This window comes from Xyrauchen texanus, chromosome 18 (genome assembly GCF_025860055.1).
Source record: "Xyrauchen texanus isolate HMW12.3.18 chromosome 18, RBS_HiC_50CHRs, whole genome shotgun sequence".
Taxonomy (NCBI): Eukaryota; Metazoa; Chordata; class Actinopteri; order Cypriniformes; family Catostomidae; genus Xyrauchen; species Xyrauchen texanus.
In genome coordinates this window covers 36,460,180-36,483,851 of record NC_068293.1, presented here as the reverse complement: position 1 = coordinate 36,483,851, position 23,672 = coordinate 36,460,180, and the positions used below count along the sequence as shown (strand labels likewise).

The window sequence follows — 23,672 nt, the reverse complement described above, 5'->3', positions numbered from 1 at the left end:
TAAGTTGGAGACATACAGTGGCACCAAATTTATTTGAACATTTAAAGTGTTAGTTCACCATAAAATGAAAATTCTCTCATTTACTCGCCCTCATGCCATCCCAGATGTGTATGACTTTCTTTCTTCTGCAGAACACAAATTAAGATTATAAGAAGAATATCTAAACTCTGAAGGTCCATACAATGCAAGTGAATGGTGGCCAAAATGTTGAAGCTCTAAAAATCAAATAAAGGCAGCATAAAATAAATCCATACGACTCCAGTGTTTTAATCCATCTTCTGAAGCAATCTTATCGATTTTAGGTGAGAAGAGACAAAAATATAACTTCCTTTTCACTGTACATTTTGCCATTGCAGTCTCTAGGCACGATCATGATTTCAAGCTCGATTACAATGAAATCATGATCACCACGGAGACTGCAGATGTCTAAAAAAAGTAACATTTTGGTCTGTTCTCTCCGAAAACAAATTGGATTGCATCTGAAGACATGGATTAATCCCAATGGAGTTGTACGGATTACTTTTATGCTGCCTTTATATGCTCTGTGGAGCTTAAACATTTTGGTCACCATTCACTTGTGTTATATTGACCTACAGAACCGAGATATTCTTCTAAAAATCTTTGTTTGTGTTCTGCAGAAGAAAGTTATACACATCGGAGATGGCATGAGGATGAGTAAATGATGAGAGTTTTCATTTTTGAGTGAGTTATCCATTTAAGGTACACTTAAATATATATGAGAGCCTTTGCATTATCTTACAAACTATCATATCAAGTGGGATTAAATTGAAAGACAGAGCACAAAACCAAGCAAAACATTTGATAAAAAGAAGCTTTAAGTGATAAAACAATAGACATATTGACATAGACAATAAAATATAGACAAAATGTATTTGGATATATTCTGGTTGTCAGACTATGTGGAACACGTCAATAACGATAAAGACTTTGCTGGGACACCTGCGTGAACTTAAGGGAACTGACTTCAAACATCCACTTAAATGAATTTAGCACCAGCTGGTTAAAAGTAATTGCAAAAATGTCTGAGAAAAAATTTTGTTAGTTCTGAGAAAAGGTCTATCAACATTTGTTTTCAGATGTCACTTGGTTTGATACTTTCTTTTTAATGCAATGACACTTTTTCAAATACATTTTGGAACCACACTGTATTTTTGAAATGCATACTGAAGGAATCATGGACATATGATAGCCCACCTCTAAGCTGGAGTGTTTTGTAGCGAAAGTCAAAATCGTCCTGCATGTCTTCAAGATACTTCACAGCCTGGTCCAGCATCTAAAGCATGAAGAAATAATGACACTTGTCACACAAACACTTTTTCAAATCGAAATCTCTGTATGGCTTATAATAAATCAATACAGGACGTGAAGTACCTGAACGCTGCTTCTTATTACTGCCACTTTGTTGTCGAGGATTTTATGTTTTTCCAAGGCTGCAGAGTTCTGCATTGACTTCTCCAGTGGACCCTTTCATTAATGAAATGGAAACATAAGAAATAAAAAAGACGTTCAAATTTAAAATATAACTGCACTAAATATACACAAAAAAAACAATGATAGATACCTTTAAAAGTTTAGTCCGCAATTATTTTTTTATTCAGTCATAATTTTCTTAACATAATGTTTTTTCCAAACTCGTATGCGGTTATTTTTTTCCATGGACAGAAACAGAATTTTTGAAGAATCTTCATGCAGCTCTTCTTCATACAATGTTGGTTCTTAATGAATTGTAGTCTGTCATGCTACAAAAAGAACCTTAAACACACCAAATAAGTACCATAAACATAGTCCATATGACTCCTGCACTACATTCCACATCCTCAGAAGCCATAAAATAGCTTTGTATGAGGAACAGAAGTTTAAGTTATTCACTAACAATCTTCCCCTCAATTGCAGCTCTCAAAGGGATGAATGGCAGTAAGTAATGAATGGCTTGAATCTTCAGGCCTGTTTCCCGTACAAAGCTCTCTTACACCCTGTCTACACCAGACGCGAGCAGCTTGTCGTGTCAAAAGCAAATAGATCCCATTACAATCGAAGAAGCTCTCTACACTGAAAGCGTCCATTGCGGGGCACCGACTGTAAACAGATGTCCCTTTCCAATTTGCACTGCACCAGCTGGCACTACTCCAACCAGCAAGATAAATAAAGGTTTTAGAACCTTTGAACATTGCACCCGGTGTAGACAAGTGTTATGGTATAGAAGACTTGGTATATAGTAGTCATATTTGGAGCTTGACAGATGTAGTCACCATGAACTGTCCTTGTATGGAAAAGAGCTATGCAAAGATTCTTCAAAATGTCTCCATTGAGTTCCACTGAAAAGATAATGGCATACAGGTTTGGAACGACATGGTGGTAAAGAAATAATTACAGAATTTTTTCCTTTAAATGTGGCTTAACAGAAAAGGGAAGCTTGGTTAACTTAGTGGCACATATGGTTTTTGCATGTCGTTTGTCATGTTTGACTTGGCAGTACCTGTTCCTGCATGCTGGCTGTGGATAAGATGCGTCGCTCTTCCCTCAGGCAGTTACAGATGACGGCAGCCATGTGAAGAGGGTTTGCTTTGTACTTCTCCTGAATGATTGAAGAAACATCATTTACTCACTGATGTGAGACTGTTACGTACTTTGGTGAAAGTAAAGTCACTGTTATATTTGAATGAGAAATGGACAATTGAGTGTCTTATAGCTGGAAAGAGTTTTCTGCAATATGTGAAAATAAAAGCAGGATAATGTGATGTGATTGGGGGAAAAGGAACAGAATACTCACCTATGTATGTGCAATATACTGTATACACTATTGGAATGGCACTTGTCCAATTAGATTACAGTAACAACTAACTGTTGTGTAACAATTAACATAGAACTTTATAGCACACATATATACACATTATAAAACAATTACGTTTTGGCTTCACTTTTGAGGGCTTGTGCGGCACACTTGTTCAAACATAACAGTGCACATATAAGCAAAAATATTAGTCAAATAACATTCATACATTTCTCTTTGTACGATATCATACGGCCCTAGAAGACTTGTAATATAATGCTTGTATGGACTACTTCATGACGCTTTTATGGTGTTTTTCTTTTTTGAAGCTAAACAGGCATGAGTGAAGATTTTTTCAAAATCCACAGAAAACAAAATAAAAGCATATGGGTTTGGTACAACATGTGGTTGAAAAAATAATGACAGACTTTTTTCATTTTGAGGTTAAATATTCCTTGAACTACACACTTTGTAGAAGTACACTGGAATAGAATTAGGTGCTTTAAGTAGCATTAGCTTGAAGTTATGTCAGATAATAATAACAATAATTTGTATGCTAATTCATTCATGCTTCTTATGGTTATGGAAAGTCTAATAGATTAAACTGTATGGTGGGTGTCTAGTCTGGGCATTTTTTTTTTTCTCATGACATCTGTGATGACAGCATTTCCAGTTATGACTGACAGAAGGGGAAAGTTCTTCCAAAACAAAACAAACAAAAAACACGGGCAACTGCCCTAAATATGGTCTATGTAAAAACAGCAATTTTGCTGTCTCTCCCACACTGTGTTTTGTTCCCAATCACACTGTCATTTTGTTTTTGGGGCAGCTTAGCAACACCAGCTCCAGACAGATATGTACATTTTTTTTTTTTTTTTTTACCAAGCAAAACCCCCAACATTTGACTGTTATGATCAGTCTTTGAATTTATACCAAAAAATCCCCACAGCACCCACTCACATAAAACACTGTATAAATAGCAGGAATGTGTTAATTAACCTGAATATTCATTTTCTAAACTGATCTCACGGTAGTGTTATAAGCCTTTGGCCAGTCAGTTAAATCATAACATTGATGTTTTACCATCCTCAACTTGTGTTTTCTTTTCTTTATTTATACTTATATTTATACTTTGAACAACTTTTCAATTTTAGTATACATTAAAAAAAAAATACAAAATAAAAAAATAACATGAGGACTTACAAATGAATCAGCAACCAAAATTCTGACAAATGTTCTCAAAGCTATCCAGATCCCCATTTCATTTTATTTTAATAAGGGCGGTGATGGAACAAAGTGTGGATCATAAGCCGGCCAACCCAGTACTTTTTCCTCTCTGTAAAGCTGGAAATGTTTAACCACATCAACCCACAGCTTAACAGATTGACCTACACATTGATTCTGTAATTGATATATGTCCTTTGCCCGGTCTTAATAACCCAGAACCGACAGTATTGGTGTGTCCATCAAGGAGAATTCAATATCTTTCCATTTTGCTTCATAGACTGGACAACACCACAATACTAGTGGTCTTAACTGTGCGGCTAAATAATAATCCCACAAGCACGGTAATGCCATGCCTCCCCTCTCCCTCGGTAGTTGCAGGGTTGAGTATCTTACTTGAGGTCTCCTGTTATTCTATATAAATCTGGAAATATGTTTGTTCCAATCTCTAAACTGTTTACAAGGGACCTAGACTGGCAGCACTGTAAATAAGCATATTAATTTGGGTAAAATATTAATCTCAATAGATCTTACCCTGCTGCCATGTCCAGGGGAAGCAAGGCCCATCTGTCCAAATCATCATACATTTTCAGTTGTAATTTAGGGTATACAAAGAGGACATATCCTACGGTAAGTATATCCCAAGATACCAAATACATGGTAAATTCCAATTCAAATTACACTTATTTGCCTGTTCTTGGGTCGGAACATAATTTAGTGTCAAGGCCTGAGTCTTATGAATATTGAGTGTATATCCAGAGTAGCTCCCATACATCTTTAAAATGTCTTTCAACAAAGGTACTCCTGAGCCTGGGTTCCCCTTCTGTCGCTCTCTCCACGTTGTGTCAGAGAAGCGACACTAGGGGTCTCTCTTGAGCGCCGATATTCACCTCTGAGCTATGAAAAAAGGCCAATGAGAGTTGGCAACCAGTATTTGCATGTCCCGCCCCCGGACATACGGGTATTTAAGCGGCGCAAATACGGGAGTTCATTCAGAAAATTTCTTCGGAGCCGATGGTCGTGTCTGCAACTGCTGCATACTACACACCGAGTTCCTGTCATCCGTCTGCTGCATAACTGTTGGATTCCACGGCGCACAACAGAGGCTTTCTCCTGTTTGCACGGCTGTGCATTCCTGCCCCTGGGCATCGACAGTGCAGATTTAAAAACTCTCACAAGTTTTTCCCTAAAAGAGTGATTTTATTTAAAAGAGTAATTTCCTCTAAAAGACCAAAACACAGCGGCGTTGAATGTCCTTTTAAGGACGGCGTCTTTATAAAGATGCCCTTCCGCCCCTGTGTTGTTTCTGGATCGCGGTAGAGTGCTCTCCGCTTCCGGCGGCCACAGGCGCTGTCTCGTGTGTCTGGGTAGCGATCACACCGAGGCTGCGTTCGTGGATGGTTCATGTTCTCACTGCGAGAACATGACCATGACAACGTTAGCGGTCGCGGCTTGCTTACAACCGTGAGCAAGCCACTCCAGCCGCCCAGCGTATTGCTCCTTCTTCCCACGGGATTGAGGACGATCGCGGCTGGCGATGGAGGCGATTTGGGGATGGCTGCGGGTGCAGCTCCGCCGGTACGCCCCTCGGACCACCAGCGCCCCAGCACGTTCGTTGATTCCTGTCCGTGCTCGGCGGCGGCGACTCGCCTCACAGCCAGTCAGCCGACCCTCTTGCGATGGAAGCCGATGAGCTCGCCGCGACATCGGAGGGCGCGGCATCTGATGCAGAGGACTCCCCTGGGCTGCCGCCTCGGGCTTGCACGCCCAGGCTGAGGCTGACGCACAGATGTCCGACATGCTTTCCGGGCAGCCAACAGTGTGGGCTTGGATTGGAACCCTCCATCCTCCCCACAGCCATCACGGCTGGATGACTGGTTCCTGGGGTCTGCGCGCCGCTCACAGCCTCGCCCCGGTTCCGTTTTTCCGGAAGTGCATGACGAGCTGGCGTCTTCGTGGAGAGCACCCCTCTCCACTCGTCACACCGCCACAGGCTCGTCGCCCTCGCCACCCTCGGCGGCGGAGCGCGCCACGGGTACGCGGCGATTCCCCAGGTGGATAGGGCGGTTGCGATCCATCTATGCCCCGGTACCCCTACCACCTGGCGAGGTCGCCCCGTACTCCCTTCCTGGACCTGTAGAGCAACCTCCTCGCTGACAGCGAAGGCCTACAGCGCCACCGGACACGCCGCTTCCGCCCTGCATGCCATGGCTCTCCTGCAGGTCCACCAAGCCAAGGCACTTCGCAACATGCACGGGGTGGCCCTGATCCCGACACGCTGCAGGAACTGCGCTCAGCGACCGACCTCGCCCTGAGAGCGACGAAGGTCACAGCGCAAGCGCTCGGGCAGGCGATGGCCATGCTAGTGGTCCAGGAACGTCAACTGTGGCTGAACATGGTCGAGATGTGTGAAGCCGACAAGACTCGCTTCCTCAACGCCCCTGTCTCCCAGTTCGGCCTCTTCGGCGACACCGTCGAGGACTTTGCCCAGCAGTTCTCCACGGTAAAGAAGCAGACGGAGGCCATCTCTCACATCATGCCTCGCCGCAAGCCTGCCGCCACGGCCCATGCCCCGTCTGCTCGCCGAGGCGTCCTCCCGCGGCCAGAAGACAAGCTCCTGCTCCGCCTCAACCCGGGCCCAGCTCTCAGCCCCAGCGTCGAGCAAACCGCGGGAAGCGCACGCCCCTGTCTCACGGACCCCTCGAGGACCCGGAAGGCTCCCAGGCGCTCCTGAGACATCGCACCCAGAGTCCAAGAAGTTAGCTCCGGAGGTGGGAAGACCGCTCCGTCCCCGGTGGAGGGCCGGGAGGAGAATCCTTTGTTTTTTCATTTGCCGCACCCTTAACGGGGGCTCGCGGTACCCAAATTCTCAATAAAAGAGCTATTTCCTTTGTCTCTGGGGCATATGGCCCGCAAATGCCGTTCTCACGGCACTCTGCTTTCAGGCCTCAACAGTCCCGGCTCCATGAACGCGGTGTCCCCGCCTTCAGCCCCACGACTGTTCAGTAAGGGTCGGTTCAGACGAGTCCAGAGGACGCCAGCATCAGACCTCCTCCTCAGTCACGAACCCGCCCCCTGCCGGGTGCGCGGAGCAAGGTAAGTGCTTTGAGTTTAGTCTCAGCACCAGAGCCTCGGGACGCCAAGTTGCCTCCCGACGCCACGTTACCTGTTCCGCACCGCTGCGAAGCCCCGCCGGGTACGTCCAAAAAACCCGTCCCTTTGGTGCCCCTAGCACGGAGTTAGAGGCGTGGCTTTCACTGCCCAACCCGTCACGCTGGCTGCACCAGACCATTCGACTCGGTTACGCAATTCAGTTTGCCAGGTCTCCGCCCCCCTTCGTGGGCGTACATTTTTCCGCAGTACACGGCCAACATGCCCATTCCCTGCGCGAAGAAATCGCCTCCCTTCTATTAAAGGACGCGATAGAGCCTGTCCCTCCAACCGAAACGAAGAAGGGTTTCTACAGCCCTTACTTTGTTGTACCCAAGAAAGGCGGCGGCTTACGACCGATCTTGGACCTGCGAGTTTTCAGTTGGACCTTGTCCAAACTCCCGTTCAAAATGCTCACCCAGAAACAAATTCTATCTGGCGTCCGGCATCTAGATTGGTTCGCAGCGGTAGACCTGAAGGACGCGTACTTCCACGTCTCAATTTGCCCTCGACATCGACCCTTCTTACGGTTCGCGTTCGACGGTCAGGCGTATCAGTACAAAGTCCTCCCCTTCGGCCTGTCTCTGTCCCCTCACGTCTTCACGAAAGTCGCAGAGGCAGCTCTTGACCCGCTCCGAGTAGCCGGCATACGCATACTCAATTACCTCGACGACTGGCTCATACTGGCTCACTCTCGAGAGTTACTATGTGCACACAGAGACCAGGTGCTCAGGCACCTCAGCCGTTTGGGGCTTCAGGTCAACTGGGAAAAGAGCAAGCTCTCCCCGGTCCAGAGCATCTCTTTTCTCGGTCTGGAGTTAGACTCAGTCTCAATGACAGCACGTCTCTCCAACGAGCGTGCTCAGTCAGTGCTGAAATGCCTCGCTTCCTTCAAGCCAGGCGCCGTGGTCCCGCTAAAGCGTTTCCAACAGCTCCTGGGGCATATGGCATCCTCCAGGCGGCCGCCCGGCTGGGGTTGATGCATATGAGACCACTTCAGCACTGGCTCCGGACTCGAGTCCCGAGACAAGCATGGCGCCGCGGCACGCACTACGTAAAGTTACCTCTGCCTGCCGCCAGACCTTCAAACCCTGGACAGACCTTTGCTTTCTAAGGGCTGGAGTACCCTTGCAGCAGGTGTCCCGGCGTTCTGGTCACGACCGGCGCCTCCAAATTGGGTTGGGCGCCGTGTGCAACGGGCGCGCAGCCGCAGGCCGGTGGAACCGAGGCCGCTGCGCTGGCACATCAACTGTCTAGAGCTGCTGGCTGTTTTTCTGGCCCTGCAGAAGTTTCTTCCGTTAATTCGGCACAAACACGTCTTAGTCAGGACAGACAGCACCACGGTCGTAGCCTACATAAACCGCCAAGGCGGAGTACGCTCCCTCCACATGTCACAGCTCGCCCGTCGTCTCCTCCTATGGAGTCAGCAGCGACTGGAGTCACTGCGCGCCACTCACATCCCGGCAACCTCAATGTGATGGCGGACGCGCTGTCAAGACAAAGCTTGCCCGGCGGAGTGGAGACTCCACCCCAGTCGGTCCAGCTGATTTGGGACCGGTTCGGCAAGGCCCAGGTAGACCTGTTTGCCTCCCAAGAAACCTCCCACTGCCCGCTCTGGTATGCCCGGACAGAGGCTCCCCTCGGGGCAGATCGCTGGCACACAGCTGGCCCACGGGGCTGCGCGACGTACGCATTTCCCCAGTGAGCCTTCTTGCACAGGTGCTATGCAAGGTCAGGGAGGACGAGGAGCAAGTCACTCTGGTAGCCCCCTACTGGCCTACCCGGACTTGGTTTTCAGACCTCACACTCCTCACGACAGCCCCTCCCTGGCGGATTCCCCTGAGGAAGGACCTTCTTTCTCAGGGACGGGGCACGCTCTGGCACCCGCACCCAGACCTCTGGAACCTCCACGTCTGGCCCTTGGACGGGATGCGGAAGATCTAGCCGGCCTACCACCGACCGTCATAGATACAATCAATCAAGCCAGAGCCCCCTCTACCAGGCATCTCTACGCTCTAAAGTGGCGTCTGTTCGCGGACTGGTGTTCTTCCCGAGCCGAAGACCCGCAGAAGTGCGCAGTTAGGTCAGTGCTCGTGTTTCAAAAGTGAATTAGAGAGACTAGCGTTGATTTTTATCATAGCTGTCGCAGATGAGTTTAATGTCTTTATGCATTATACAAATCTCTGATTTACTGAAATCAGAGTAAATCTACTGAAACCAAATCTATCCATAACCTGATAAATAAATTCCCAACCGACCCTTAGTTGTTATTGAATTTGATGTAGGTTCTCTAAGTTTGTATTGCACTTCCTGCTTGCTGCTTACGTAGCCTCTAGGCCAGCAATTTTGCCACTTTTGAACCTGCTTCATTAACCTTATTTTTTTCTCAACCTCCTCACTATTCATTTTTTCCATTTCCTGTTTTATAGGTCTCATTTGCATAAGGATGGATGGATCTTTAGTAGAGCTATGACGCAGTTCCAACTCCCTAAGATTAACTTCTAGATCAAGCAGTTTTTTAGCTTTTAGCTTTTTTTGTAGAGCTGTTTGAGCTATGATTTTTTTCAACTAATAAAATCTTTAGCTGCATCTCACAATATAACCGGGCTCACTTCTCCATTCTCATTGTGCTCTAAAAATACTTTCAGTTCTTCTACCATTCTAACTCTAAATGTTTCACTGTTTAGCAAACCTGTATTTTGCCGCCACACAGTTTTCTTTGGAGCTTGATCAAGATGTAATTTTAAATATAATCCGGAGTGGTCCGAGAGGCCCCTCTGGCCTATTCTGCATTCCCTAATTCTATGCCGATCCCTGCTAAACATGAGGAAATAATCTTTTCTTGAGTAAGTGCTGTGTATAAGTTTAATAAAGTGACTCCCTTATGTTCAAGTTTACCTTTAACTAAAACATATTTACCATCTTTGTCCTTTAATTCTGAGGTTAATCCAGAACTAATTGAATTTGGTAACTGAATTTGAAACTAATTGAATTTGGTATTATGATTGCAACTCCCCTTTTCTTACCAACTCCCCTTTTCTTAGCTTTATATGAAGAATAGAAAGTATAACGAAAATCCTGTTTTTTACATTTTTCATTTTCAGCATTGGATAAGTATGTTTCTTGCCAGAATGACTCATGTATTCTTGTAATGTAGCTACATAAAATCAAAAAACGTTCTGTAAATCTATCTTACAGAACTAAAAAGACCATTTACTCCTACAGCTAACACATAAATGACTATGTTACAGAATTGTTATACATTTCAGCAATCACGTATCACTGGCAAATGCTCCTTCACTAAATGTGGTCAGTTTAAGGTGGGTGAGGTAACCTCAGTGCTATATATTGGCGAGGAGTGATTCCACTGAAGTCAATGAAAAGTTAGCAAAAACCACACTTGAATACACAAGCTTCCGTTGATACAATCAAACATAGCACTTATAATTTACATTATTATAGTTGTGAGTGAAGTTGTAAAAAGGGATCCATTATGCAGTTAATTAGCTTTCTGAGGCACACTTACAACCCTTATTTAAAAACTGATGTTGAAAAATATGCTGATGTATTATTAATGGCTATTATTTCCTGTTATGTGGTGACATAAAAGGCATCCATTTGTGCATTTGTTAAATAAGCAGTTGTGCATTGTTCTCTCGCTTCTCTTGTGTCGAACACAGAGCAAGTATATAAAAATAGATATGGTAACATTATTGAATTAAACTTCGCATTTGGTAGGTAGGTCACATATTTAGGTCACACTTAAGAGTGCAGGAAAAATGCTTCCATGAATGGGTATGAATCAGTTTTGGTGAAAGCCAGATGCTCAGATTGATAGGTAGGATGTGTCTGTTACCTGTATCTGATTAAATATTCTCTTTAAGTTGTGCCTGTGAAGAAAGTTCTGCTCCTGAGAACACTGCCTCTCCAACTGTATGAGGAAGTTGTTGAAAAGTACAGTAGCCATAGACTCATGGTTTGAGGCTGTTTCCCTGAGAAGATAAGGACAAAATTACTTCAGCATGATGCATTTCCTAATTATGTATTTAAGTTTAAAAGAGTTGTGTAACAAATGCACAATTCATAATATGACATTCAGTTATCAGATTATTTTATGGGGGATCTGAGGGAGAAATTTTTAGATGTGGAAAAAAAAGCCACATACCAGTCCTGACATTCAATCCAGGTGGCCAGCACCTGTCTCAACTCCATTGGGAAATTATCATCATAAAAATAGTCTACCTGCTCGAGGAACTTAATATCCAGTTGCTGAATTTGTTTCCACTGGCTCATAGTGGTGCTGAGAATAAAGATAAAAGTATTACATTAGATTTAACATTGCTTTTTGCCTAAGACAAAGTGTAAGCACATTACAACAGACTGCTTTATTTTCTTTATATTCACAGTGCAACCATATCATGACCAAATCAGCAAGAAAAGTAAGCTACACATTCAATAAACCGTATTTCATAGTCAATGAGCAACATCATAATAACTACATAATATAGAAAACAAATTAAATGGTAACACTTTGCAATAAGTATCCATAACTTCTAAACATTAGTTAACATGAACTAGCAATAAACAATAATTTAGCAGCATTTTTTAATCTTTGTTAATGTTAATTTCAACATATCTTTATTAACTAACATTAACAGAGATTAATCAAATCTGTAAAAAATACATAAATAAATAAATTGTTCATGAAACCTAATGCATTAACTAATGTGAATGGGACCTTGTTGTAAAGAGTTACCAATAAGCTTTCATCATCATAATTATTAAAACCACAAATAGGCACTTGCAAAATTAAAAGATGGTTTCAATATTATGCTACCATTTCTTTGATTTGAAATATTTGCATTAAAGCTTATGCTGATGCTCCTTTTATTGGAGATATTGCATTGTTTACCTGTTAATCGTATCAAAGTTTAATCCAGAGAAGTTTATTCCTCGCTGTGGTTTGCGCAATACAAAATCTCAGAGTTCAGTATGGCAGACAACCACGCTTTAAACCGAATTCAGTTCCTAAAAAGACTTGCACTCTGACTGCAGACCTTGATCCGACAGTTTTGGGTGAACTGCTGTTCGGATATTTCCTTCAATCGTCGAGAGACCCTACAAATGTCCCTTGAAATCTGGAATGGATTTTTACGGTCCCGTCAGCGGGAACATTAATGTCATTTAGGGCATAAACGTCAACAAACTTGTTCAGTGATTATCGCTGAACTGGTATGCAGGTGGGTTCTTCAAGGAAATGTTGAGCACGTCATGAACACGGAAACGTCGTAGCAGAAAAACACTTGGGGAACTCCCCAACATGGGACAGTATACCTCGACTCCGTTAGTCTAAGGTGTGAACACACCCTTAGTCGATGCGGACCAGGAATAAGGTTTGAGTTGCCGATTGAGTTCTGTTCAGTTCATTTTTTACTAGTTTTGTTCATATTTTAATCGTATTTGTTTTTTGTAATATTGAGTTGTTCATTTATCGTGTTTTAGTGGCCTCCGCAGTCACTGCGGGGAAAAACATTAATCTGCTTCGTGTGGCGTCTCTGTTGTTCATCTGTTCTCTTCATAAATTAATATATAATCTGCTATATGCTTATCCTGTAAATTCATGATTAAAAATTTAAATGTAATTGAAAATTTAAGCTATTAAATGTCTTATTAAAATATGAAAATTAAAATGACGGATAATAATAATAGATTATGACAGAATTTTTACGACCCTGTCCATCAAAATGACGGACGATGAGAAAGTATAATATGGTGCGTTCACATACAACGCAAAGCGAGCGTTTTGCGCTTGCGCGATTACATAAAATGTCAACGCAAAAATGTGAATATAATGGCGCGACTCAAACACGCAAAGTTCTTGAAAAGGAAAAATATTGACGATGGTTAGCCTATATGTGGGATAGTGGTGTGCCATATAATTTTTTAGTTGTAAAAAGTGTGCCGTGGCAGTAAAAATGTTGGGAAACACTGTAAGAAAATACATGGCAAGGGATCTGAGACATTCCTCTGTACAGAATCTCTCCAAATCCTTCAAATTCCCAGCCCCCGGGAGTCACGTGACGCCATGCAAGGATCGAACGTGTGAGCTCTGCACACTTTGCTAGTTTTACACTTTTAATGATATCAACTGGTGAGATTCGATACACTCTGTTCCATAACTGTTTTAGGACCACGATTCAATTCAGTTCAGTGACTTTTATTATTCACAATGTGGAAATTTGTCTTTGACTTCACCAAACACAATAAAAACACCAGCACATCACATAACACAGCATAGAAAAAAAAACATAAATATGAGCCAATAAAAGTACCCTCTGCAGGCATATTCAAATACCTCTTAACATATTTACTCACATATACAGCTATGCGTTTAATAATCTGACTGCATTTGGCACTAATGACATCTGATACACATTCTTGACAGCCCACGGTTGCCTAAAACACCTCCTTGAGTGTAATAACTGAAAGTGACTGTGAAGAGGATGGGAAAGAACCTCTATAAAGCTTTTTGTTTTACTTTGGATATAAATATACTGTTTAGCTGCCTCTGTGTCTTACCTAAAATTTTACTTGCTACATTAAGAACTTTAGAGAACTTTGCTTTGTTTTTTACACTCAGGTTTCCTTACCACGTGGTCATATTGAAAGACATAATACTTTCCACGAGATTCTTGTAAACCATTTCTAAAATGTCTTTAATTACACCAAAGTGGTTTAACCTCCAAATAAGATGCAGTCTCTGCATCTTGTCAAAGAATTGAAAATCCTCGTGCTCTGAAGACATTAAAAGACACTTACGTGTTCAAGCTGATGCCTTCGAGCAGGCTGCGAGCCTGGGAGTCGATTTAGTTGGGGAAGTGTGAGAAATGCGGCAAGAGATGCTGAACATGTCGGCAATGCTGACAAAGGTCATTGCTGACTTGGAGGATCGTGTTGTGATACGTTAATTGATCTCTCCCATGGTGGCGAAGTTCACTGAGGTGGTTACAAGAGTGGGGGATGTTGAGAAATGGATCGATTACCTGGAGTCATAGGAGAGGGAATTATCTGCTAATCCGCTAGTGACCAAGGTGGATTTGGAGCATGGTGAAATTCCTGGATGGGCTCCTTCCGAATCTGCTCGACATAGCAGGCCACAAGCTCAAAATCGAGCGAGCTCACAAGGTTCCTGATCGGCATTCCGTGGAGGGAGGCAGGCCCCGATCAATTCTGGACAAATTTCTGAGATCATCCGATAAAGATCTTGTGTTTCGCGAGGCAAGGAGTAAAGGGAGGCTTTCTTGGAAAAACTTTTTCTTGTTCCCAGACTTTGCAAATTCGACAAGAGAGAAATGTGATCGATTCAAGGAATAAAAGAAACTCTTACATCAAAGGATGGTCACTTTTGCACCAAATTGAGAATAGATGCTAAGGATGGCCGTAAAACATTTGCATGCCCACAGCAAAAGATGTCCTTCATAAAGTCAATGGAGTCAGTAAGTCATCTTATGGTACTCACGTTGCAGCCAAGTGGACCGGCTCACTTAACATTCATTTGACTGTTTATCAAATCTGCGTGTTTTTTTTTTTGTGCTGGCTCCGCCTAGTGGGTGAGTTTATTTTGTAGTGTAACACACCTTCAGGACAGTTTTATGGATGAATCTACATTAATCTCTTTGTGTTTATTCCGCCTATTGGCTGTAGTTTGTTTTATAGATTATCTTTTGCTTTGTAGTGCTGTCTCACAAAATTTGTATAGAAACACTGAACTTGAGTAATCCGATGGCAAAGTTGTCGCCAGGGTTCTCGTAGGCATGTATGGACTGTTTGAGTTTGGAGGGATGGACGCCAGTTGGCGCTATCGTGCGCAGGATTAATGAGAATGTTTTTATTTTTCTGTTTATTTGGTTCTGGGGGATGTTTGGGTTCTGATGGTTGCCCTAATGTTGGAATGTAGTCTATATAATCTTGTTTTTGACACACAATCTATTTTTTCATATATGTCAAAATGTCAAATGTTAATATGAGTGAATTGTCTCTCTACACATGGAATGTGCATGGTTGGGGCACCCCATAAAAAGAAGGAAGGATATTTCTCTTCTTAACCCTTGTGCATCCTTGTGGACATTTTTGGCTTTTTCAGTTTTGTTTTTTTGATAACTTTGTCTGTGTTAATGCTAACTGCATAAAATTTTCCACAGGTGTGAATTTTTATTGGAATTTTAATATTTCACCCTATTTTCTTTAAAAAAATATTTTTTGCACTAGTTACACAAAATACTCCCTCTTAGCGTCGTTTTGGACAAAAATGGCACATTGAAACCCATTAAAACTGCGATTTTTAATCCCAGTGCTTTATTTTATTTAACTATAAAATTATGCAATCTTGTTTAACACGCTTTCATTATGTTGGCAAGGCTGCAAAATTTACATTTTAAATATTTTTTACCAGATCGTGCCATTTTTTCAGGTTTGGCATATCATCACTTTTTTCTAACCTCAGAGGTTACCAAAGCGCTTTACACTGTGTCCCATTCACACACACATTCATACACCAATGGCGGCAGAGCTGCCATGCAAGGCGCTAACCTACCATTGGGAGCAACTTGGGGTTCAGTGTCTTGCCCAAGGACACTTCGGCATGTGGAGTCATGTGGGCCGGGATTCGAACCACCAACCCTGCGATTAGCAGCCGACCCGCTCTTCCACCTGAGCCACAGCCGCCCCATGATGCGTTTGTTGTTGTTTTCTGCTGTTTTTGGCTTATGCATATTATAGAGCCAATTAGATACATTATGAATATATAATTGTGTGAGTGTGTTGGTATGGATTTCAGAGTGTGGTTTGTATGTGTCTGAGGCTCTAATAATAAAAATAAAAAAAATTCTGTTTAGCATTTATTAAGTTGAAAATAATTATAATTATTATATTTTTTTATAAAAAAACAACAGTGGCATTATGTAAACAAACCGGCATTTAAAGTGTTAAAATTCTGAAAATAGATGAATGTTTGGTAATTATGATTAGAACTGATGCTGTTTAAAATATAAGTCAGTGAAAGTAGAAAAAAATATTATTCTATAATATTTTTATGACACTTTTTTGACATGGCCATTTTTGTCCATTATGGACCTGAGTGGTAGCTTTTTTTTTAAATCTGATACTGCATAAGCATCAAAATGAATGTTGTTGTTAAAGTGTTAAAATTCTGAAAATAAATGAATGTTTGGTAATTATGATTAGAACTGATGCTGGTAGAAAAAAATATTATTCTATAATATTTTTATGACACTTTTTTGACATGGCCATTTTTGTCCATTATGGACCTGAGTGGTAGCTTTTTTTTAAATCTGATACTGCATAAAAAATATGAAAGCATCAAAATGAATGTTGTTGTTAATCATTGACATATCCGAGGCTCTAATAATCAAAGAAAAAAAATTCTGCTTAGCATCTATTAAATTGAAAATAATTACTATTTTTCATTTTTTCCTAAAAAAAACAACAGTGGCATTATGTAAACAAACCAGCGTTTAAAGGGTTAAAATTCTAAAAATGAATGAATGTTTGGTCATTATGATTAGAGCTGATGCTGGTTAAAAAAATTATGTCAGTGAAAGTGGAAAAAAATATAAATCTATAATATTTTTATGACAGTTTTTGGACATGGACATTTTTGTCCATAATGAAGCTATGTGTAACTTTTTTTAATTGATGCACAAGGGTTAAGCTTAAGAAATATGATACAGCGCTTGTTCAAGAAACGCACCTTTCTCCGCAGGAAGCTGAAAAAATTGGAAAGATATGGGGTGGGCATTTTTTTTATAGTGCTGGCTCGAGTAAGAGCAGGGGAGTCATTACACTGATAAGTGAACATCAGCAATTCAAATGTCTCAAACAGAGTAAAGGTAAATTAGGAAGAGTCATAATTGTTTTAGCTGAAAATTAGGGATAATGTCTTATTTTAGTGAATATTTATGCACCTAATGGTGATGATCAGGGCTTTTTTATACATCTGATCATAGTGAAGCAAATGTGTGCAAGCCCCCCAGAGTAACATTGATGCTTCACAGGATGTGTAAAAATCTAGGTCTTACAGATATTTGGAAACTTTTGAACCCATCTGGTAGGGACTATACATTTTTTCATCAGTCCATAAGATTTACTCTAGAATAGATTTTTATATATATATATATATATATATATATATATATATATATATATATATATATATATAATTCCCTCGTTTCATCTGATGTTGATTGCTCAATTGGAAATATTTTAGTTTCAGATCACGCCCTGGTGTGTTTAGAGCTGTTGCCACATATGGAGAAAAATAAATCATATAGTGGGTTCTTTAATGTATTCCTTCTGCAAAATCAAAATCAACAAATGCTAAAGGCTGAAATCAATGTCTATATGGAGACCAACTGGTACTCAGGATCCTCTTTGGGCATGGCTTTGGAGGCACTTAAGGTGATTCTTAGGGGCTGGATCATACAATATGTCTCATTCACCAAAAAATCTAAAGTACAAGAACTCGTGGAATTGGAAGGGCATATTAAAAGTGCAAAGACAGAGCTGAAGTGCCGAATTTCATCTAATGGCCGATTTACCTGACTGAAATACAGATATAATACTATTTTGTCACAGAAAGGTGTTTTGGCTATTCAGGGCAAGACGGTCATACTTTGAGTCGGGGGATAAGGCAAGGAAACTTCCGGCTAGATATATAAAACAGAGAGAGTCTTTTTCTACCATTCCCTCAGTGAAATCTGATGGTGGTGAAAATGTTTACCTCAGCTATTGATATTAATAATGTTTTTAAAGAATTCTATCTTGATCTTTATAGTTCCACGTCTTCGTCTAATGATGAGGATATTAAAAACTTTGTGGAACCATTAGAACTTCCCAAACTTACGACTGAGCAAAATAATTCTCTTGATTCTGTGATAAACTTGGAGGAGCTTGGCGAGGTAATTAAGGCCTTGCCCACAGGCAAGCTTCGGGGCCAGACGGCTTTGCCACTTAATGTTTTAGATCATATGCTACAGAACTGGCTCCACTTTTGCTAGAAGTTTATATGGAATTATTTAAGAATTGGAAGCTTCCGCCAACCATGATATGAGCCCAGATCAGTCTGATTCTTAAAAAGGACAAAGAGTGAGTGTAAGAGTTACCATTCAATTCCCCTGATCCAGCTATACGTTAAAATACTGTACAAAATTTTGGCTAACTGATTAAGTAAAGTTATGACATCTCTTATACATATAGATCAGGTGGGGTTTATTCAGGGCTGTAGCTTTTCTGATAACGGTGTTTCATCAATATCTTGTGGTCAGTGGCGAATGATCAGACTCTGGTTGCTGCCATCTACTATTGGATGGATTAAGTTACTTTATAGACACCCGGTAGCTATGGTACAAACAAATGGATTAATTTCATATTATTTTACTCTGGATAGGTGCACCCAGCTGGGTTGCCCTCTTTCCCTATTATTGTTCTGTCTTGCCCTGGAACCATTAGCAGCCATGATAAAAAAGGAGGAGGATTTTCCAGGGGTGATGGCGGGAGGTGTGGTGCATAAGCTTTTGCTTTACGCAGATTATATTTTATTATTTGTTTTTGACCATAATAGATCTATCCCTTGCCTCCACAGAATTATTAGTTCATTTTCTAAATTCTCAGAATTGTTTTATTTTTTTTTATTTATTAGTTAATTGGTCTAAATCCGAAGCTTTGGCTCTGACAGCATACTGCCTTGTAACAGATTTTTCAGCCAGGCGACTTCCAGTGGCTCAAACAGGGCATTAAGTATTTGGGTATTTTATTCCCAGCAAATTTGTGTAAATAAATTTTGACCCTTGAATAAAAAGGTTTTCAAGTGATGTGGGCAGGTGGGCTAAATTACATTTATCTATGATTGGGAAGGTTGTTATTAAAATTATTTCCTCTTGGAACTCCCCTGTAATAGCTGTTTTCGAAGCACCACCCACACAGTTCACCAAACTCGAACTCGAGGCGAAATCTCCGGGAGGAAATACTTCTCCAGCAGAAGTCCATAGAGAAAAATTCACAATCGCGCAGGTTTCCTTTGAGATGACGTATTTTCGCCCATGGAATTTCGCCGTGCAAAGGTACGTGTGACAATCTACTTAAAGGGATAGTTCACCTAAAAAGTATCATTCTCTCATCATCTACTCAACCTCATGCCATCACACTCTTTCTTCTGTTGACCACAAACGAAGATTTTTAGAAGAATATTTCAGCTCTGTAAGTGAATGGGTACCAGAACTTTGAATATAAATGCAGCATAAAAGTAATCCATACGACTCCAGTGGTTAAATTCATGTTTTCAGAAGTGATAGGTATGGGTGAGAAATATTTAAGTAATATTTAATGGGTGAGAGAGGGTAGTATTGTGAAATGCCCCATGACCAAACAGCTCTTTAGTGTCCTGAACATATGCATGCGGTCCACAACACTAGAGCTCGCAGCTAAAGCAAGTGGGGAGGAATTCATTTGTAATTTATTCATGAAATACTTTTAAATTGTATGTATATTGATAAATTAAAAAATATATATATACTATAGCTAGTTCAACCAATAGCATTCTAATTTACATACATTTGGCTGGAGTTTCAAGTGATGCTAAAATCAACTTGTGCTCCAGAGGCAGAGCCGGATTATCCATAAGGGCACTTGGGCCAGTGCCCAGGGGCACCAACCATTCACAACCACTAGGGGGGCACCACGTGACACAAGCTTTAAAAATATTTTTTGTAAATTGTTATATTATTAACTTGAAATTCTTGAAAGACCATACATAACTTGTTTATGAACACTAATTTAACAATAATAATAATAATAATAATAATAAATTATAAATAAATGAAGATTACATGACCACTATCACTCCCCCCTCCCCAATCTGTCAGAGTTGAGTTGGTCCACAACAAAAAATGTGTCATTTTTTTAACGGCTACAGAAAATGAATCAAAATCCAAAATGGACAGACGGGCGTCACGTCTCGGTGCACGAATTTACACGGAGAATACACGGTATAAAAATAAATAAAACTAAATAGCGATACATATCGCTCTATTTCACATAATGAACAGTCTGATCAAGATTGCAATGCTGGAGTGTGTGTGTGTTTGTGTGTGCGCACGCGCGATCGAACTGTGTGTGAGAGAGACACTGATCTATTATAGAATGTCATTATATAGATCAGTGGAGAGAGAGAGCGAGAGAGAGAGGCGCGGGCGCGATCGAACTGTGTGTGCGTGTGTGAGAGAGAGAGAGCCGTGGGCGCGATCGAACTGTGTGTGTGTGTGTGTGTGTGTGACGTGAGAGAGAGAGAGCCGTGGGCGCGATCGAACTGTGTGTGTGTGTGTGTGTGTGTGTGACGTGAGAGAGAGAGAGCCGTGGGCGCGATCGAACTGTGTGTGACGTGAGAGAGAGAGAGCCGTGGGCGCGATCAAACATAAAAACATACTCCGTCATTTTGTTCATACAGGACATCATTCAAACTGCAAAGTGTTTACTTATATTCGTGTACACTCGTAATAAAACACAACAAAGTGCTTTTGTCACACTCTAAACTCTTGTCAAACTGTAACCTACAACTGTCACCCAACAAAACACACACACACACAAATCTGTTTATTTTTAAGTTACACATTCTACATTGATTAAAAATCAAATGTGTTTTAATGGTAGTCAGGGTTTCCCGCAGCACTTTGAAACTAAGGCGGCCGCCTAAGCAACACACGCCTGCCGCCTTAACTACGTCGTCAAAAAAATACATATGAGCGATATTTGAAAAGTTAACACGTAGACAACGCGTAGACAACACGTTAACAACGTGCAAACAACGTGTTGTTGACGTGTTGTCTACGCGTTGTCTACGTGTTAAAATTCGCGTATATTTGAACTGCCTGGCGTTCCATAGATATTCGCCGTGTTACTCTGTCCTGTTTTATCCCTTTCCATCTTTAAATATGTGATAAGCCTTCGTGTTCGCTTCAGTCTTGTTATCAGCGCGTTCTTCCGCAGCGGCGCCGAGCGTGTGTGTGTGTGTGTGTGTCTGTGTGTTCATCTGAACCTCATTGGTCTGTCACTGCTCGTCAATGTCAGAATATTTGAGATGACCAATCAAATCAAAGTAGGCGGGCTTTATGTTCACAGCGCGAATTTTAGTAGAGCGACTCGACAGTAAAGGAGCGACTCGACGCTAATCTAAACTTCATTCACTTTCCATGTATAGATCAAGACAGACTTGCGGAACAGACTGCAGGGGAACAGTCTGACAGCCTGCATGAAAATATGCATAAATGGTCCACTCGTAAAAGAGTGCAATTACCGAAGGGCCCTTGAATTGTTTTTTTCTAAACCAAGGAGGATAGCCTGACAAGCGATGCTAGGTGTCAGCTCTGCCATAAGCAGTGATTGTAATAAGCTTTGGACATTTTGACGGAATATTAGATGTAATGTTATTACCTTGACAAACTAATACATCATTAAAAAGATATGAATCGAGTTTCAGTATTTGAACAGAATCCTCCGAATTCTCGTGAAAGAAGGTCGCATTCGAAGTGTCCTACTCGTTTTTCTGAAACGAGACAGCCTCGATGACGTATGCGGCTGACAAATGTGACCTCCGGAGGACGCGGCCTTCAAAACGAGATACCACAAACTGTAGAGAACTAAGAGAGAAAGACAAAAGAGCAGTATGAAGATTTAGGTTATTAAAACATTCTACATCTGTGATCCATGGGAAAAAGTAACAGCATTTGTTTTGGAAACAAAATGAGGGAGGGTAAAGAATAACAGAATTGTATTTAACTATTTCTGAAATCTTAAAAGGTTGTATTGCTACCAGGAGCAATGAGTGAGGGAGACATTTTTTTTTTTTTTTTAGAAATGAAAAAATGTGGTCCCTGCAAATAAGTCATGTGACTTTGTATAACAAAAATGTTCACGTCAACTCTTTTTTTGAAAACTCTTTTCATTGTTATTTTTGTGAGTTATACAAGCTGTCAAATTGAAAATATTTTTATATTGTATTATATGGGTCCTAATGTGTTGGAAAATAGCAATAAATAATTTTCTGAGGTAAATTTCCCTTTTAAGTGTTAATTCAGCAATAGCACATGTGATTGGTCCAGCCTGACAAACACTGAGAAAGTTACGACGTTGTGAACTGTAATGAACAATAATTAAACGTTAACAGGCAAATTGGCATCATTTTTTTTAGACATTTCAGTTGAAGCAAAGGTCTGTGGATGATGCAGTCAACATGGGATTGCATCATGTTCTGCAACATCTGGACAGACCGGGGACATACGCAAGGATCTTTTTTTTGTGGCTTTCAACACAGTCATTCCAGCTATTCTCCAGACTAAGTTAAACCAACTCCTTGTTCCAATATCTACCTGTCAGTGGATTACCAGCTTTGTGACAGACAGGCAACAGCTTATGAGGCAGGGAAAATTCACTTCCACCACCTGTACCATCAGCACTGGTGCCCCCCAGGGATGTGTGCTCTCCCCACTACTCTTCTCGCTCTACACAAATGACTGCACCACCAAGGACCCCTCTGTCAAGCTCCTGAAGTTTGCAGACGACACCACTGTCATCGGCCTCATCCGAGATGACGATGAGTCTGCATATAGAAAGGAGGTTGAACAGCTCAGTCAAAACAACCTGGAGCTGAACACACTCAAAATGGTGAAGATGATTGTGGACTTTAGGAGGAACACCCCAACATTGTCCCCCTCACCATTCTAAACAGCACCGTGGCAGCAGTGGAGTCATTCAGGTTCCTGGGCACTACCATTTCACAGGACCTGAAGTGGGAGATACACATTGACTCCATTGTGAAAAAGGCTCAGCAGAGGTTGTACTTCCAACACCAGCTGAGGAAGTTTAACCTGCCACAGGCGCTGCTGATACAGTTCTACTCAGCAGTCATTGAGTCTGTCCTCTGCACTTCAATAACTGTCTGGTTTGGTGCAGCTACAAAATCAGACATCAGAAGGCTACAAAGGACAGTTCAGACTGCTGAGCAGATTATTGGTTGCCCCCTGCCCCCCTTCAATAACTATACACTTCCAGAGTGAGGAAAAAGGCTGGTAAAATTTTTTCGTTTTTAATTACCTATGTCTTGCTGCTGTTTTTGTATTGTTTGTATTGTTGTACACTGGAAGCTCCTGTCGCAGCTTACGCGGCTTATTCAAATACAAAGTCTACTAAATAAAACATCTGACGTTTTCTAAGTGTAAAAATGACCACCAGAGCTTTAAAATTTATTAAAATTAAATGTATTTCTCCAGAATTCCGTGGAATACTCCTCGCATCAAGCCATCAAAAATAATAGTGGGAATAAAATTAGGACGTTTCTTGTCGTTTTGTGAATGGTTCCGTTTTACATACTCAACGCATGGTGGCGCTCTGCTCCATTATATTCACCGCAGCCTACATTGAGCTACAGACAAAGAAGAAA

General features: G+C 41.4%; 1 protein-coding gene across 4 annotated transcripts in view; it reads right to left on the bottom strand.

Annotated features, from left to right (window-relative positions):
• LOC127658850 (signal transducer and activator of transcription 4-like) overlaps positions 1 to 12,443 on the bottom strand; it is a 31,733-nt gene extending 19,290 nt beyond the window's left edge. For all 4 annotated transcript variants that reach the window (XM_052148378.1, XM_052148377.1, XM_052148380.1 and 1 more), the window contains exons 1-6: positions 12,078 to 12,443; positions 11,331 to 11,465; positions 11,022 to 11,157; positions 2,498 to 2,596; positions 1,393 to 1,485; positions 1,216 to 1,294 (exon numbers count right to left, since the gene is read on the bottom strand). In XM_052148378.1, the coding sequence (XP_052004338.1) occupies positions 1,216 to 1,294; positions 1,393 to 1,485; positions 2,498 to 2,596; positions 11,022 to 11,157; positions 11,331 to 11,458 (535 nt within the window). In that variant the 5' untranslated portion in view covers positions 11,459 to 11,465; positions 12,078 to 12,443. The remainder of the gene's footprint in view (positions 1 to 1,215; positions 1,295 to 1,392; positions 1,486 to 2,497; positions 2,597 to 11,021; positions 11,158 to 11,330; positions 11,466 to 12,077) is intronic.
• Positions 12,444 to 23,672: the final 11,229 nt, after the last annotated feature.